An 18,499-nucleotide genomic window follows, 5' to 3' on the forward strand; every position below is an offset into this window, starting at 1 on the left:
ATGCAGGATACAGTTCCCTGTACCAGCATCACAGCTCCGACTTCATCAGCTCCAAGTGAAACAGCTGTTTTTTTTTGGTCTACCATCTGTGTTCAAAACTTGTTACAATTACCTGGACCACTACAGTTAACTGGCATTGATTTCACACAGTAACATTCAATCACTTTAAAGTGCCTTTAATCTCAGAACAATTATTTCAGATTTTGTTTCAGTGAAATAAAGTACAACCTGGAACTCATCAGGTTTTAGTCCAGTAAGAAAGACCTGAATCAGCAGTTTATTTTTAAAGATAAACATTCAGGTGATTTATAAATATGTGGGCTCTTTGCCAAGACAAGTAAATATTGATAGCATTTATTTAATTATAAGAATGACATCTCTGACAGAGATTGTAGAAATGTAATTTTTAAAGCAATAAAAACAACCATTTTCTCTCACAGGTATCCACATCCAATTTGTTCACATTTCTTACAGTCTGTAAAGAAATTGACTAGTCAGGGAGCTTATTCATCGAATTTATTACAATTTATTCAGCTCCAAGGCACATTACAGTCTTCTGTTACTACAGAAATGTATAAAGAACAAACAGAGCAGTTTTGTCATATACAGTACAGCATTTTGCTCTACTATTTAAAGCATTCGTGCATCCATAAAGCAAAAAAAAACACGTTATAAAAAATTCAGATCACTGAATCATAAAATGAAAGATTTTGCCCTTGGAAACTAATAAAAAGAACCCCTCACCTTTTAAAAAAAAAAGTCACTTTGTAGGAGACTATCCCCAGGGCTTGTAACATAACTAACTGTAACCATTCTTTGTAACAATTTGTTTGCATTTCTGCAGGCGTCAACACTGGCCTTGGCAATTCAGCGAAGTGCATACATTTACAAAAACACACCAGCAGCGTTAATTGCTAAGTGCTATGATTCTGTACCTAGCCAACACACTGCCATCAATAAGTGAAAACAGTATTAAGCAGTAATATCTGATATTCTTTAAACAAAACCAGGTTCATCCTTCAAATGAAGAAGAGTACATACCTTGTTTCAAAATATAGAAACATACGACGAAAATGAAAAATGTCTATACATAAGACTAACTTTTTAGTTCTTATTCACATTTTACTTCAATTACTGAAGTTAAAAAATTACGGGTCTCTTTCTTTTTTGACCTTAACGTCCCCTGCTAAGATTGTAGCAATCTCTCCTTGCATGAATGCCCAAGGGACATTTGAACCTACTAAAGGGCATTTTTCTCCACTGGGGCAATAAACTTCTCCATTCGCCCCCTGAGCCTTGATGCTCTCCCGAGAGCATGGGAAACAGAATTTATGATTGGGCACTGACGGGCATTGCACAAAGTGAGTGTCCTCCAAACGTTCATGGCAAATGGTGCAGCACAGAGGCCCGTTGTTGGCCATCGGTGAGTCTGGAATGTTTGGAGGGTGAACGGGATCTATGTTGGGGTTGGGATGGCTATTTGGAGGGGCCACGGACAGAGCAACATCCCCGTTCCTAGACACCATGCGGCGCTGGCTGCCCCCTGAAGCTGGGGACACCGGACTGTTGCTGTTCCTCCTGGCGCTGGTCGTAGTGGTCGAGTGTACGGAATTGCTGCTGTCCTTTGGCGAGTGGGCATTTCCAAGCGTGTCAGCCACGGACATGAGGGCGGCCATGGGGGACTGTCCGTTCTGGGCGCTGCATTCGGGAGGGGTGGTCCGGTTGGGTGGCAGGGGGGGACCGCCGTGCGCCACGCCGCCTGCTCCAAAGGCGCCAGATGTCGCCATGGTGAGCTTTAAGGCTTCGTTCTGGTTCGACAACCACTGCTGCTGTCGCTCCTCCAGCTTCACGCTGCCCGTTTCCGAGTCGGGCTCGGGCGAGGCTTTCCGCTTGCGCACCCCAGTCCTCGAGCTGCTGGGCGGGGGACGGGGCAGGTTGCACAGGGCGGTGGGCAAGATGGGGCAATTGGCGTCGATGTGAGGCTGCGGCAGCATGTCGGCCCCCACCACCTCCTTGAAGAAACGCACTGACTCGGGCAGCAGGTCGCCCAGCAGGCGCCAGTCGCCCGAACCATGCTTCTTCTCGTATTCTAAGTACTTGAAGCCGGACGACAGGCCTCTGCCGAAATCCTTCATGCAGTCCTGGTACATCTGCTTGGCCACCCCCGAGGCGCTGGAGAAGACGTTGGCCGAGCCGCTCGGGTACTCGATGAAGATCTTAAGCTCGTAGTCCATCCCGGGCTTGGAGACGGCGTCGAAGGCGAACACCCGACCAAGCAGCGAATGGTCCTTCTTGAAGCGCACGTCGAAGGGGTTGCAGTTGGACAAGGTGAGCAGTGTCTCCCGCACGATCTTGGGCTTGTTCGCCCAGTCTTCGGATCGGTTCCTCAGGCTCTCGCCCAGCTCGGCCAAGGTCTCGGCGTTGCGCTGTTTCTCCTTTAGTTCCTTCTCCTGGTCGCTGCTGGACACTGAGCCCGGCCGCTTGTTTACATCGCTCAGGACCAGGCTGCTGGTGGTCAGCGATGTGCCTGCCAGGCTGGTGGATGGAGACGGCCGGCCGAGCAGACCGTGCGAGGCCAAGGCTCCCGCCGATGGGCCGTTTAAGGTGGTCTGAGGCAGCAAATTGGGCGGCACGGTGACTGGGCCTGGGGGCACGATGCCGTGATTTCGCCGCGATGAATTGGGACTCTGCCGATTCAGCTCCGGCGGGATGTCCTCGGGTTTGGGGAATCCGTTGGGTCCACTCAAGCCATTGGGAAGCCTGCCAGCGTGGGCGAGGCCCGGGTACTCGAAGCGCGGTCTCTCGGCGCTTAGGGAATACCGATCGAGAGGCGGCTGCGGCGCTTTGGACGAGCCGTCGACGTGGTTGAGCTGCTGAGTCCCCTCTTTGCTGGCGCCCAAGGACTGAACTTTGACAGGCGGCGGCCCCGGGGAGCGGCCCTCCTGGAAGCCGTGAGCCCTCTTGAGCTGCCGCGCCGTCTCGATCACAAACTCGATACGATCGGCCCCTTCGTAGTTGACGCAGCCCCGACACACGGGCTCGGTAAAATCCCAGATCATGGCCCACGGCATGCGGGGCAGGTCGCAGAGGTAACACGACTGTCTCCGGGACGAAGACACCTGTGCGGCGGACATGATGCGGAAGGTGTTGAAATTCAGTGTGTGTAGGCGGGGGCTGGGTGAAGTACAGGCCCTTCCGTGTGGTGCTGTGGCCGGGCCCGGGCTCACTTTCCTTCCCTCTTCTCTTCTGTCTGCTTTCTCCTCTCCGCCGCACCACCGAGCTCCTCCGAGCACCACGTGACGTCAGCCGCCGCTCTACAGCCGCAACACGGCAGCTGCGCACGCGCACATTCCTCTCTCTCGCTTCTCCTCCCCCACCCCTTAACTCTCCGGCATGTGTGTTCTGGTCTGGTCTGGTCAATAAAAATCTTAAAATTGCAGCGTCTTATAGCTCCGGGGCACTTACGGGCCTAATGCATTTAGGATTTAACGCAAGCATCGCAGTCTCACTCAGACTCATCGTGCACTTGATTTGCTCGAATACACCACGTAATTTCACACACACAGTTGTGGCGGATGGTAACGTGGTTTGGTTCCTGACCCCAAAAATGTTTCAAAACGAATGCTAGAAACTTTCCATTTTAACAATTCAGTTACTAGATTACATTGTGGGAATGTTCGTCAAAATAGGTCCGTTGTAATTCTCAACATTCTCATAATTGAAGACCAACAGGCAAAAGGACAAACGTTATATTTAAAGGCAAAATTAGACACCAGCTCAACATTTAAAATTCCAGATTGCAATTAAACTACGAAATTCCTATCTCCAGGCAGGCCCCAATAGGACCGAAATAACATTTACTTTGCCGAACAATTGACCTCTTTAACTACAACCTCGGGCTCAGTATTCGAATGACTAAAAACAAAACTGCGTTAAGAGGATCTCCTTTAACCGTCATAAAAGCACAACCCTTATGATAATAGAAAGTAGTTACTGTAGAAAATACATATTTAAATCATGGGGATGTTATGTCAGTGTTTGCGATGTTGTCTAGGTTTTCCCCCGCCTCTCAGCTGCAGCTTTCAACAGCAGCTCCAGTCCCGCCCCATGACGTCAGGGCGTGTTCTATTTCAGTTCTCTTTAGAATGTCGCAACTCCTCAGCGTTTTGCGCCATGTCACTCACAGACCGAGCCCACATTTTATTCTCTGCTGCTAATTCTGCACTGAAGCTGCTCATCTGCTTTGTAGACTCCCAATGTATTGGCAGAAATCCATTCATTACAAGACATATGTATTTTTAAGATCGTCGTTAAACTAGTAAAACAGACCGTTGACGTATCCTTCCCAGAAACAAAGGGGTCAGTTTCTTAAAACTACAATCTCCACATATTTTCGAAGTAAACATACTCCGGCCGATTTAGGAGCGGTATCGGCGAGGGTTGATGGAAAATGATAAAAACAAGCCATCATAACGCCAGAAAAAAATATTGAATAATTTCATTGCTTAAAAAAACTCGTTAAAATGTTTGGCCAAATAATTATGCAACTTCCACCCAAATCTAACCAACCCAATGTCAGTTTCCTGTTGTGCAATTTGCTGTGTGTAAACGGCAATCTAAAACGATAAGCTCTCTCCCACTGAATACTTGTATTTACTTTCCATGAAAGTAGTTGCCCGATGGTGCATGTCCCGAGGTGAGGGAGGTGTTGCTTGTTTTTCCAGTATGGTTTAATCATTAACATGGATGTGGGCCATCAACTTCGGAGGCTACGTCAGCAATTTAAAATAAATATAATTTGGTTACTGTTTAATAAAAGGTAAAATTTAACTCGAACCTGTAACGGCTATAGAATTGGAAATCTAGAAACGAACAGAAATAAAGCCAATTGGAAAATGTTATCTTAAAATGTTTATCTAATTTTTCCGTTACCGTTAGTTTATTGCAATTTCATGAACACTGAAATGGGTTCATATTTTATATCAACGTCTACTACTTACTATGCTGTAGATTGCATTCAACTTTTAAATGAAACAAATAGTCCCGAAAGTAAAACTAATTTCTGTAGCACTTCTAAAGTCGAACTTAAATCCGGATACACCCCTCCCCCACAGCTCCACATAAAAGGAAGAAATGATCCGTGCAGCACTCAGAGTGATCTGTTTGTGCAGATTGCCATCCTGTTAAAGCTCGATATTTTACCAGAGTACGTACTTATCACTAAAAGCTGACCATAAGGCAAAATTGTTTATATATTAGTGTTATATATCAAGTGTTTCAGCGTCTTACTAAAACATTTGGAATTCGGACTCTGAAAACGACCCATAAAACCTAGACACATCACTGTGCATATGCCTGTGACATAATGTAGTTTCAATAATTGCGATCATATCAATTTTACATTAATTTAAAAGGGTCAAACAAATTAAGAGATTAATTGTTTTTCTTTATTCTGAACAAAAACCATTAAACATGCTTCCCAGGCCTGAAACTACTTCACAAAAAACCAAAAGTTCCTCTTAAAGGGTCTTATCTCAACAGACAATTTAGCCATTTATTAACACATGGTATCACTTTGCCAATCATATTTGTGTCTACTTCTTTAAAAAGCATACTTTGCGGTTCACATTGCAGAATTATAATTTCTGCAGATTTGGAAACTTGGCAGAGTTAGGACATAGCTAGCAGTCATTGTTGCAGCTGAATTTTTAGTGTGAGATATTCCAGAAATCTAATTTACCCAGAAACCCCCCCAAGGGGGAGTGGGCAATAACGCACAGTTATTCAAGGAAGAGAGTTCCCACTATCATTTATTTTAAATAAAGAGCTTTTTGACCTAATTTAAACAGTAGATGACTAAAAAAAAAAGAGTAATAAATGTTATTTTGAGCTGTTCACCCTCAATTCCCGAGTACTGGTAATCAGAGAATGTTGGTGTGTTTCCTATGTCATACCCATTTACAATCATTGCTTCTCAACTATGCTGTTAAAGAACCCCTTTAAGCCATCTTATTCAACGCTGACAATGTGTCATGAAAGGAAATACGAGAGACTAATAAAGTGCAGCTACACAATCCCTGCTCTAGTAGAAATTGTAAAAGGCGAGACTGGTAATTAATAATTCCTGGTTTGTTGTACTTTCTGCCCAACAAATACCATTTTTGAAATATATATGTAGTTCATCATATCAGAGACTTTTACTACTACCAAGTGGTCAATAAAGAATTGTTTCTTTAAGACATTAACATTTACCAAGTTTGTTCCCCTCCTTCCTACTGTGTTTATTTGTACTGAAAACTGATAACTTACATAATAAACATAAAAAAACATCTCCATCAGCCTTCACTTCCTATGTAGCGCCACAGATAATCATATTAAAACTGATACATAGGGGAAGATTAATGAAAGAGAGGAATACAACTAGACTTGGAAAAATGAATAAATATCCAACAATTTTTTAAAATTTATTTTGTGGCTAGTACTGGATCTATTTTTATCATGCAGTCAGCAGGATTTTGGCAGCCATATTGAAAATCTCCTTAGCAGCTGTAAATAATTAAATTCACAGGTCAAATTAAAACATGTGTAGTTCATCTGAAATTGAAAAGTTTGATGTAATGATGCAATAGAACATGGAAATATTTTATTTCTGTTACTTAATGTGAAGATAAAAATGATTTAAATGCATTTTAAATCCATTTTTGACTGTTAATAGGACACTTGGTGCACAGTACGTTAGGGCACTGGGCACAAAGTACCTTAGGAGACTTTGGGACCTGGCTTTGGATTCTTCCCAGTCTGCTGTAATGGAAGTTTCCTCATTATGCAAGAAGTAAGGTCCTAATTTATGAGTTTGGTTAATCTGAACCTAATTCTTAATGTGCAAGGGACAGTGTAATTAGCACTAAATTGCACAATACCATGTGCTGCATTATTCACCCTGTGAACATGGAACTATTTTCATGCTATACGTGGCCATCATAGAATAGCCCTGTTAAAAGTAAGCGCTATTATTCCTTGTCCCACAGACTAGAGAATACACTAATCAATTAGAATGATCACAAGTTTTTTCACTGATCACAGAAGACATTTTCTATTAAGTTAAAGAGAGTTAAAACTTCAGCTTAGCTCCTCAATTCAGTGCTTGCAATATATTTTGTTTTAGGTACAGATAACTTGTACAATTAATTCTTCCTTCTTACAAGGGGTTTTCAAGACAGTGATCACCTTTGTAACGAGGTAGTGTTATTGAATATTAAGATACTCTCTGAATTTGTAACAGATATTATAGAGAATATAATGAGAAAATATACACATTTGGTACAGACATACATCACTTCACAATGGAGAAAGAAAGACAGACTTGGATTTATATAGTGCCATTCACGACCACCGGACGTCCCAAAGCACTTTACAGTCAATGAAGTACTTTTGAAGTGCAGTCATTATTGTAAGGAGGGAGGTGAAATGCCAAAGTCAATCCACTTATGAAAATTATTTTACTTCCACTATGTATTATTTCTTTTCTCGGCAATCTTCAAATACATTGAGGGTCCTATACATTATTTTGTGTGAATATTTATGTATGTACTGGCCAGTGTCAGCATTAAATACTCCCCGTGACAGGTACTTCACAAGCCAGATAAAGAGTGGAGCTCCCCCGATTCTACCTCAACCGTAGTAAATCAACCCTATTGAAACAATATCAATTCTCTCATCACACACCATACATATATCCATGTGGCCTAAGTGACACTACAAACTTTATGCCAATTCGTTGATTTGCTATGTAGTTGTTCATTGGCAAAGTTTAAAAAAAAATGTATCTCTCTTCCTGTAACAGTCTCTGTTTTTTCTATTCAAATTCAGAGGAACTCAGAGCTTTTGGAGGATTTAGGGCCGTAGGATTTAGGGCCGTACTTCATTGGCTGTAAAGTGCTTTGGGACGTCCGGTGGTCGTGAATGGCACTATATAAATCCAAGTCTGTCTTTCTTTCTCCATTGTGAAGTGATGTATGTCTGGACCAAATGTGTATATTTTCTCATTATATTCTCTATAATATCTGTTACAAATTCAGAGAGTATGGATAGGATGGGGCGAGGCCATGAAGAAATTTAAACATGAGAATCAGCAATTTAAATTGGAGGAGTTGGGGGACCAGCACCCAATGTACGTCAGCAAGAACAAGGGTGATGGGTGAACTGGAATTTTAAGTAAAATCATGTACAGAAAGCAAAATAGAGAGGGAAAGAAAGATGGGATTAAGAGAGACAAGAGACAGAAAGAAAAAGTAAAAAACATACTTTAATTTAAAAAAATATCTCCAACAATAATGAATATCTGTAGGTATGAGACTCCACACTTAAAGTACATTTTCAGTGCCAGAGAGGTTGTTTGTCAGTAATTAAGACTTATCACAGCGTTAAAAATCCATTTACACTTGAATGGGCAAGTTTCTGGCGCATTTAGTGGGTATCTAGTGGATAAGTAGCGCAACTTCACGTCCTTCATGTGTTTGAATGCCAAATCTCTTAGTGAGGTACTGAAAAAGCGAAACTTGTGGAGGAACAGGGCAAATCGGACAGCAACTTCCTGATTTCTGCGTTTAACTGCGCATGTGTGGACGAATCATTCCATAATAATGGCGAGTTCTGATAGCCTCACTGTTATTCCTCTGAAAAATCTGGGCCTACATTTTCCTTTTGACACCGGTTTGCTGAATAAAAACAGAACAAAGGTCTAATGAATCAGTATGTTGATAGCAGTACAATATTTTCCGTATTCGTATACTGGAGTTTACACAAAGTAAATATTAACTACAAGTTTTTAACCTTGTAATTATTCCCTACTCCAGTTCATTGCACACAATGACCTTCCTTTAACGGTTGAATACAGAATAGTAGTGCAAAGCGATCAACAATAAGGCTACAATCTCTAAACTGTGTCTATTCAAAATTGATTCTCCTGGTTTCCAGCATGAAATATTATCACATAGCCTTATAGTATTGATACTGATCACATGCCAGTGGTACATAATGCTGTCCTGGAGGATGACAGACCCAATATACATTAACCTCAACATGATGGTGCATAGTATTCAGATTTCTTGTCTGTTGCATTTTTCTGAAGATACTTCTATCTTATTGAATATAACCAGCAATATTAATCAGGTCTGTAGGAAACAGATAGTTCCAGATGATAATTGAATCAGTCCTATACTGGAAGTTTCTTTACAGGAGTAGGAAACTGTCTTGCAAATACTGCTGACAATGTTCCAGAGTGAAAGATAAAACGTGTAAGAGGTTGAAAGCTTCACATTGATCAGAACACTATGGTTGTGCATCACTGAATTCAGCCCAAACAGGGAGCCTGTTACAGTCACAGCCCAAGGCACTTAGATACTGGCAAGACCCAAACAGAATAGGTTGGGTTTGCAGACCCTGTGGTAAATTTTAACACATTCAGGACTTGATGTCAGATAAGCAGTGAGATAGTACAGCATCAGTCCTGCAGTTAAAAGAGATAGGAAACAGCACATAGATATTAGCTGAACCCATGCTTGTGAATAATATAAAGGGACCCAGGATGAAATCATGTTGCACACCCCAGGTGATCGTGCAAGCACAGAATGAAAAATTGTTTGAGGAGCTGTAGTGAGATTGTGTTGTGACAAATAGGTGTGGAACTATGGGAGCGTGATGGCACAAAGTTGCATCATGGATGAGAGACAGTGATGGTGGCAGAAGAGTTGAGGACGACAAGAAGAAACAGCAAGCCGGGGATGCAATCACATAGATTTTGATCATCAAAGGTCAGCAGTCGAAACGATCAGCCTTTAGGGGCAAGAATTTTGGTGTCATGTCCCCCCTAACCAAGAAAGCCAAGGTTAGCTGTAAAACCCCTAATATGTCAAAGATCAGCCAACTCAACAACAATCCCCAATCGTCCCAGTCTGCATGGCTCAGCAACTCACTGAACCACTGAGGTAACCAACTATAATTAAATAGTGGTGTAAAAACTCTTCTACTCATGACCAAACTGTTTTAATCAAGTATAATTTAATGAGCAGCAGTGAATTTACAATTTTTGGTTCAGAAAAAGGGAGCTGAATTCATGTGCTGCTCATGGTGAAGGTTATCAGTGCTGAGGAATGAAGCATTTTGTCCACTTTTGTGGTACAGCACAGAAAAACAGCTTTTACTCTGCCCCAGCAATAGGCTTTAACCCCAGCATCAGAAGAGCACCCACTACCAGTGTGAATTTTCTATTTCCAACTGCCTTATGGCCACTCAGTGAGACTGCCAATGTAGGTTTACTAATGCCAAATTATGGGCAGTTTTATGATGTGGGTCTTTAGCACTAGGTTGAGTGTGCAAAAACTGACATCACAGTCTGGCTGGGTTTGAATATATGTCCCCCAGGTAAAAAAGGGAGTTTGATAATGCTCTCAGCTAGACCCCTTTCCCTCAAAACTATACAACTAAGCACAGACATTAAAAAACACTCCATAATAGTACAAGATTAAAACTTGCATTTATATACAAAATATGACAAAACACAAAGCAATAAAGAAAAAAAAAGAAAGACTTGCATTATATATATAGCGTCTTTCACGAACACTGGACGTCTCAAAGCGCTTTACAACCAATGAAGTACTTTTGAAGTGTAGTCACTGTTGTAATGTGGAAAACGCTGCAGCCAATTTGTGCACAGCAAGGTCCTACAAACAGCAATGTGGTAATGACCAGATCAACTGTTTTTGTTATGTTGATTGAGGGATATATATTGGCCAGGACACCGGGGAGAACTCCCCTGCTCTTCTTCGAAATAGTGCCATGGGATCTTTTACGTCCACCGGAGAGAACAGATGGGGCCTTGGTTTAATGTCTCATCCGAAAGACGGCACCTCCGACAGTGTAGCACTCCCACAGCACTGCACTGGAGTGCTAGCCTAGATTTATGTGGGAACTGAATCCATAACCTTCTGACTCAAGAGGTGAATGCGCTACCACTGAGCCACAGCTGACACTGGCAAAACAAAAGCTGACTGGAAGCTGAAAATGGTTTTTGATCTTACGTAACAGACTATACACACAACAAAGAAACCTAGTTTTGCTGTGAATAAAGCCATGCTCTGTATTGTAAAGATAATAAAACTTTATTTGTACCTTTATTTCCAATAAATACATAAACTCATCTATCCATGCTTTTTGTGGACATGGCACTCCATCTCCACTCCCCCCAAAAAAGCATGATTTTCCATCCCTGAAAACTCTAATTGATTGGCTGCCAAAAATATGGTAAGTTCAAACAAGCTGTACCCCCAACTCAACAAATGTTTAGCAAGGAGATGGCCAAGCAACACCCCTGCTTCTGGCCTCTATCAGTGATTGATGGTATTTGAAAACCAACCAAAGCTTCTATGTTACATTTTCACAATGTTCACAAGGAAGAATAAATAGGCGGGGAAGGACATGACTGAAAAACAAGCAATAACATGGAAACTGGAAACTCATAAGCACAAGTTTCATAACTGAAAAGGAGGTAAACTGCTAAATGGTTTACAACCACATCTTAAAAATACATATATTAGACATGTAGGTATGCAAAGTACATCAACCACCATTATGGCTGAGATAATTAATGAGATGCAAGAAATGTGCAGTAATACATAAAATATCTACATAGAGACAATAATCTGGAAAAAAATTATTGGCACTTGGAAAATTATGGACTAATCATGAAAGTCAGCACGGATTTGTTAAAAGGCAAATCGTGTTTGACTAACTTGATTGAGTACTTTGATGAAATAATCGAGAGGGTTGATGAAGGTAGTGCAGTTGATGTTGTATATATGGACTTTCAAAAGGCGTTTGACAAAGTTCCACATAATAGACTTGTAAGCAAAATGAAAGTCCAAGAAATTAAAGAGACAGAAAGCAGAAAGTAGTGGTGAACGGTTATTTTTCAGTCTGGAGGGAAGTATACAATGGTGTTCCCAGGGGTTGGTATTAAGCCACTGCTCTTTTTGATATATATATATATATAAAATGACCTGGACTTGGGTATATAGGGTATAATTTCAAAGTTTCCAAATGACATGAAACTCAGAAATGTAGTAGTGAGGAGGACAGTAACAGACTTCAGGAGGACAAACACAGACTGGTGAAATGGGCACGCACATGGCAGATAAAATTTAACGCAGAGAAGTGTAAAGTGATAAATTTTTGTAGGAACAATGAGGAGAGGCAATATAAACTAAATGGTACAATTTTAAAGGGGGCTGCAGGAACAGAGAGACATGGGGATGTATGGACACAAATCCTTGCATGTGGCAGGACAAGTTGGTTTTATTAACAGAGCCATAGAGTACAAAAGCAAGGAAATTATGCTAAAACTTTATAAAGCACTGGTTAAGCCTCAGCTGGAGTAGTGTATTCAATTCTGAGCACCACAATTTAAGAAGGAAGTCAAGGCCTTGGAGAGGGTACAGAAGAGATTTACTCGAATGGTACCAGAGATAGACGTCAGTTAAGTGGAAAAGCTTGGGGTTGCTCTCCTTAGAGTAGAGAAGGTTAAGAGATGTTCAAAATCATGAACGGTTTTGATAGAGTAAATAAGGAGAAACTGTTTACAGTGATCGAAGTGTAATATATTAGCATGGATAGAGGATTGGCTAACTAACAGAGAGTTGGGTTAAATGGTTCATTCTCTAGTTGGCAACCAGTAACTAGTGGGGTGCCGCAGGGATCAGTGCTGGGACCCCAACTATTTACAATCGATATTAATGACTTGGAAGAAAGGACTGAGTGTAACGTAGCCAAGTTTGCTGATGATACAAAGATGGGAGGAAAAGCATGTGTGAGGAGGACACAAAAAATCTGCAAAAGGACATTGACAGGCTAATTGAGTGGGCAAAAATTTGGCAGATGGAGTATAATGTTGGAAAGTGTGAGGTCATGCATTTTGGCAGAAAAAAATCAAAGAGCAAGTTATTATTTCAGTGGAGAAAGATTGCAAAGTGCCGCAGTATAGCGGGACCTGGAGTACATGTGCATGAAACACGAAAGGATAGTATGCAGGTACAGTAAGGCCAATGGTGGTATCTTGGCCTTTATTGCAAAGGGGATGGAGTATAAAAGCAGGGAAGTCTTGCTACAGCTAATACAAGGTATTGGTGAGGCCACACCTGGAATACTGCGTGCGGTTTTGGTTCCCATATTTACGAAAGGATATACTTGCTTTGGAGGCAGTTCAGAGAAAGTTCACTAGGTTGATTCCGGGGATGAGGGGGTTGACTTATGAGGAAAGGTTGAGTAGGTTGGGCCTCTATTCATTGGAATTCAGAAGAATGAAAGGTGATCTTATCGAAACGTATAAGATTATGAGGGGGCTTGACAAGGTGGATGCAGAGAGGATGTTTCCACTGATGGGGGAGACTAGAACTAGAGGGCATGATCTTAGAATAAGGAGCCGTTCATTTAAAACAGATGAGGAGAAATTTCTTCTCTCAGAGGGTTGTAAATCTGTGGAATTCGCTGCCTCAGAGAGCTGTGGAAGCTGGGACATTGAATAAATTTAAAGACAGAAATAGACAGTTTCTTAAACGATAAGGGGATAAGGGGTTATGGGGAGCGGGCAGGGAAGTGGAGCTGAGTCCATGATCAGATCAGTCATGATCTTATTGAATGGCGGAGCAGACTCGAGGGGCCGTATGGCCTACTCCCGTTCCTATTTCTTTTGTTCTTATATAAGGGTCAGTAACCAGAGAATACAGCTTTAATGTGATAGGGAAAAGAACTAAAGGAAACATGAGGAAACTATTTTTTTTACAGAGAGTTGTTGTGTTCTGGAATGCATTACCTGAAAGGGTGGTGGTAATAGATTAAATAGTAACTTTCAAAAGGGAATTGAATAAATACTTGAAGTGTAAAAAATTACAGGGCTGTGGAGGCAGAGCTGGGTTGTAGGACTAATTGGATAGCTCTTTCAAAGAGTCGCACAGGCGCAATGGGCCAAATGGACTTCTTCTGTGGTGTATTAATCTATGATTCCATGCAATAATAAATAAAATATATAATTCTGCATTTGGAAATGCAGAAATTATATTTCCAAGAGTTATGGAAGAGGTTACACTACAAAGCAATAATTATGGTGACTGATTTATTTACGAGATTTACCTGTCTTTTAACTTCCATAACTTCCAATTTTCATTTAATTAAAAGTGAAAATCCTAGAGTAAAAAAAAACTACTTGTTTTATGCATTTGACAATGGATAAAGCAAGCATTTCATCATTAAAAAGGCAGTGGATGAAAACATGGTCAGCATTGTTCATTGAATAACTAATGTCATAAACATACTCAGGATTGCTTAATACACTTTGCCTTGTTAGAATAGGGAAAGGCAATGAACAACTCTTTAATGGTGCAGCACAAACTAGCAAACACTCTGCCACAGATAATGGAGTTGGTTTTATACAAGCCATTCTTTACAATTCGTGCCAGGCATAATTTTCCTGAACTCCTTCCAGCTGCCTGAGTAACAGACAATTTTCAATCCATTTGTACCAGAAGCTGGTGAAAAGCTGAGGGAGGGGGGGGGGGTAAGACATTCTTGATCTCTGTGTTGGTTGAAAATCCCTGCATATTTCTGCCAATAACCCTTTTTTCCCAATAATGAACTCATTGTGCTTTCAGCTACAGTACACTAGTCCACAAAAATACCACCTAGTCTATACAATCCTTCAAGCTCGAAAGTGAAGAGAAACAATTGTATTCAATTAGAATACTGACATTCCAAAATTTTGACTGAATTCAATAAGGAAGGTGAACATTGCACTGTATACCTCTCTGGAAACAGTTATTGAGAAATATATTTGAAATGATAATTTCCCTTATGCAACAGAACTGTGTAACAATGGATAGGTTGTTAAAGATCAGAATTCCATTTATTGAAAGTGAAAATAGATTACTCAACTATTTTATTTCAAAAAAATGTCATTTTAGCCATGTTGTAAACTGCACTGAATAACAGTGCAAATTAAAAATCTCAGTTTTGTGCAATCATCTTCATGGGTTAATTTTTAGCTTCCGCTAAGTATATGGAAAATAGCCAACTGAAGAATGATGGGAAATGAAAGCTTGCCAAGTACAAACTGCCAGCATTAAGCAGTCCTGACAGCTATGCTTCTTATAAACTTGGCAGCAGTTCAAAGTGCTTTTTCAATTGAAATGCTGGAACCTTGCCATGTGCATACAGATTTGCTTTGCCTCTTCTCATAAGGAACTGATAAATGCCGTTATAGTAACCATAGAAACAGAAGGATATCAGAATGGCCTCGTGATCTAGTCTCCTGTCTCTGGTTTTGAGAAGTAAAAAAACAGCATCAAGTCCATTACTATTATGTCTTTGTCCTCAGACCTCCAGTTGTCCTTTGAACTCTGGGCTCTCGCCGTCCTCCAACTTGCCGCTGTCCTCCGACCTCTGGGCTCTCGCTGTTCCCCGACCTCTGGGCTCCCGCAGTCCTCCGACCTCTCGCTGTCCTCCGACCTCTGGGCTTTCGCTGTCCCCCAACCTCTGGGCTCTCGCCGTCCTCCGACCTCTCGCTGTCCTCCGACCTCTGGGCTCTCGCTGTTCCCCGACCTCTGGGCTCCCGCAGTCCTCCGACCTCTCGTTGTCCTCCGACCTCTTGGTTCTCATTGTCCTCCGACCTCTGGGCTCTCGCTGTCCTCCGACCTCTGGGCTCCCGCTGTCCTCTGACCTCACGCTGCCCTCCGACCTCTGGGCTCTCACAGATGGTGGGTGCAGAAACCTCAAAAAATCCAGCAGCTAGCCGACAACCACGACGTGCGAGGATTCTTCAGCGCAATCAAGACGAACTACGGCACAAGCACCCAAGGCCCTATCCCACTATTGGACAAGAATGGAGAGGTGCTTATCAAGGAAAGAGAGGCAGTCAGTGCCGCTGGAAGGAGCACTTTGAGGATCTCCGACATGAGTGTCCTCGACGCCATCCCATAGCATGCCACCCGTCACCATCTCAGCACAACCCTAGCCCGGCACAAGATTGAAAAGGCCATCCAACAACTGAAGAACAGGAAGTCATCAGGAGCAGATGGAATCCCCGCCGAAGCGCTAAAACATGGCGGAGAAGCACTACTAGCACAGATTCATGACCTCATCTCTCTTATCTGGAAGGAGGTGATCATGCCAGGAGATCTCAGAGACGCTGCAATCGTGACCATCTTCAAGAAAGGTGACAAGTTTGACTGCGGAAACTACAGAGGAATCTCCCTGCTGTCGATCACCGGGAAAGTCATTGCAAGAATTCTCCTGAATCGCCTTCTTCCTGTCACTGAAGAACTCCTCCCAGAGTCGCAATGCAGGTTCCGCCCATTAAGGGGCACAATGGACACGATCTTCACCGCGCGGCAGATACAAGAGAAATGCAGGGAACAGCACCAACCCCTGTACATGGCCTTCTTCGACCTCACAAAAGCCTTTGACACTGTCAACCGTGAGGGATTATGGGGCGTCCTCCTCAGATTCGGCTGCCCTCAAAAGTTTGTTACCATTCTCCACCTGCTCCACGATGACATGCAAGCTGTGATCCTGACCAACGGATCCACCACAGACCCATTCCACGTTCTGACTGGGGTCAAGCAAGGCAGTGTCATCGTACCAACGCTCTTCTCGATCTTCCTTGCTGCAATGCTCCATCTCACCCTCGGCAAGCTCCCCGCAGGGGTGGAGCTAAATTACAGGACAAACGGGAATCTGTTCGACCTCCGCCACCTCCAGGCCAGATCCAAGGTCGTCCAATCCTCCATCATCGAACTACAGTATGCAGACGATGCCTGTGTCTGCGCACGCTCGGAGGTTGAACTCCAAGCCATCGTCAACACCTTCACCGAGGTGTACGAGAGCCTGGGCCTTACACTAAACATCCGTAAGACAAAGGTCCTCCACCAACCTGCCCCTGCCACACAGCACTACCCCCTCCCCCGGTTATCAAAATCAAAATGCACGACGAGGCCTTGGACAATGTGGACCATTTTCCATACCTCGGGAGCCTACTGTCAAGGGCAGACATCGACGACGAGGTCCAACACCGCCTTCAGTGTGCCAATGCAGCCTTCGGTCGCCCGAGGAAGAGAGTGTTTGAAGACCAGGACCTCAAATCCGGCACCAAGCTCATGGTCTACAGAGCAGTGGTGATACCCGCCCTCTTATATTGCTCAGAGACATGGACTATGTACAGCAGGCACCTCAAAACACTGGAGAAGTACCACCAATGATGCCTCCGCACGATCCTGCCAATTCATTGGCAGGATAGGCGCACCAACGTCAGTATCCTCGCTTAGGCCAATATCCCCAGCATTGAAGCACTGACCACGCTCGATCAGCTCCATTGGACGGGCCACATCACCCTCATGCCTGACACGAGACTCCCAAAACAAGCGCCCAACTCAGAGCTCCGACACGGCAAGCGAGCCCCAGGTGGGCAGAGGAAATGCTTCAAGGACACCCTCAAAGCCTCCTAGAAAACATGTAACATTCCCACCAACACCTGGGAATCCCTGGCCCGAGACTGCCCAAAGTGGAGGAAAAGCATCCGGGAAGGCGCTGAACATTTCAAGTCTCTTCGCTGAGAGCAAGCTGAAGCCAAGCGTCAACAACGGAAGGAGTGGGTGGCAACCCAGGCACCCCAGCCACATGTTTCTTCAACCACCATTTGCCCCACCTGTGACAGAGACTGTAGGTCCTGCATTGGACTTATCAGTCACCTGAGAACTCCCTTCCAATGTGGAAGCAAGTCATCCTCGACTCCGAGGGACTGCCTATGATTATGTCTATGGCTTTGCAGCTGGAGGATATACATTCTCAGTTAATTCATATTAAGGGAAAAACTATTGCTGTGAATGCGCAGCTAACAGTCATTTTTTTTTTTACCTGGACCTGTCTGGATGTCTGCCGGCAGTCGTCATGACAACACTGGTCTTCTCTACAGCGTCTGTCTCATTTGCTGGAGATTCCTGATTATTTAGAATCTCTTCCAAAAAATTTGTATTTCCTGTAGTAGCAGAGAAAAAAACAAAGTTGCTGTTACCTGTACAATTTGCTAAGTAAACAAATAATCTAATTTGCTCCAATCATCTGTAAATCTAGGTCTGGGCTCTCGAGACACAATAAATGCAAACAAACCCTAAAACTTTGTTTAAAATTACTAGCTCGAACCGCATTAATTTGGCATGAAAATCAAAATGACATATAATCTTTAATATAACTGCAGCAATCTTAAGACAATTCACTTCAACAGAAGCCATGCAATAAATACCACCTTAAATATAACTGGTATCAGTGCGAAGTGAATATTAAAAGAATTACAAGTAGTCCATTGTTTTAGACTTGATTTTTAAACACAGTAGCATTAGCAAAAAGTTGAGCATGCACAGAGTGCTTCTTTCCTTGACCAAAGATAGATGCAGAGCTAACA

General features: G+C 42.8%; 2 protein-coding genes across 5 annotated transcripts in view; both read right to left on the bottom strand.

Annotated features, from left to right (window-relative positions):
* The window catches only part of kiaa0586 (KIAA0586 ortholog), an 800,223-nt gene that overhangs the window by 607,028 nt on the left and 174,696 nt on the right, over positions 1-18,499 (bottom strand). For all 4 annotated transcript variants that reach the window (XM_070879138.1, XM_070879139.1, XM_070879135.1 and 1 more), the window contains exon 9: positions 17,956-18,076. In XM_070879138.1, coding sequence (XP_070735239.1) covers positions 17,956-18,076 — 121 coding nt within the window. The remainder of the gene's footprint in view (positions 1-17,955; positions 18,077-18,499) is intronic.
* On the bottom strand, positions 503-3,732 carry irf2bpl (interferon regulatory factor 2 binding protein-like). Its single transcript, XM_070879144.1, has one exon. It carries the CDS (start codon positions 3,132-3,134, stop codon positions 1,149-1,151), a length of 1,986 nt encoding a protein of 661 aa, XP_070735245.1. The 5' UTR covers positions 3,135-3,732; the 3' UTR covers positions 503-1,148.

The sequence above is a fragment of the Pristiophorus japonicus genome, chromosome 4 (assembly GCF_044704955.1).
Source record: "Pristiophorus japonicus isolate sPriJap1 chromosome 4, sPriJap1.hap1, whole genome shotgun sequence".
Taxonomy (NCBI): Eukaryota; Metazoa; Chordata; class Chondrichthyes; family Pristiophoridae; genus Pristiophorus; species Pristiophorus japonicus.

What these genes read in the sequence shown, in the direction of transcription:
- irf2bpl (XM_070879144.1), bottom strand. Translation starts at nt 3,134, where the DNA reads ATGTCCGCCGCACAGGTGTCTTCGTCCCGGAGACAGTCGTGTTACCTC.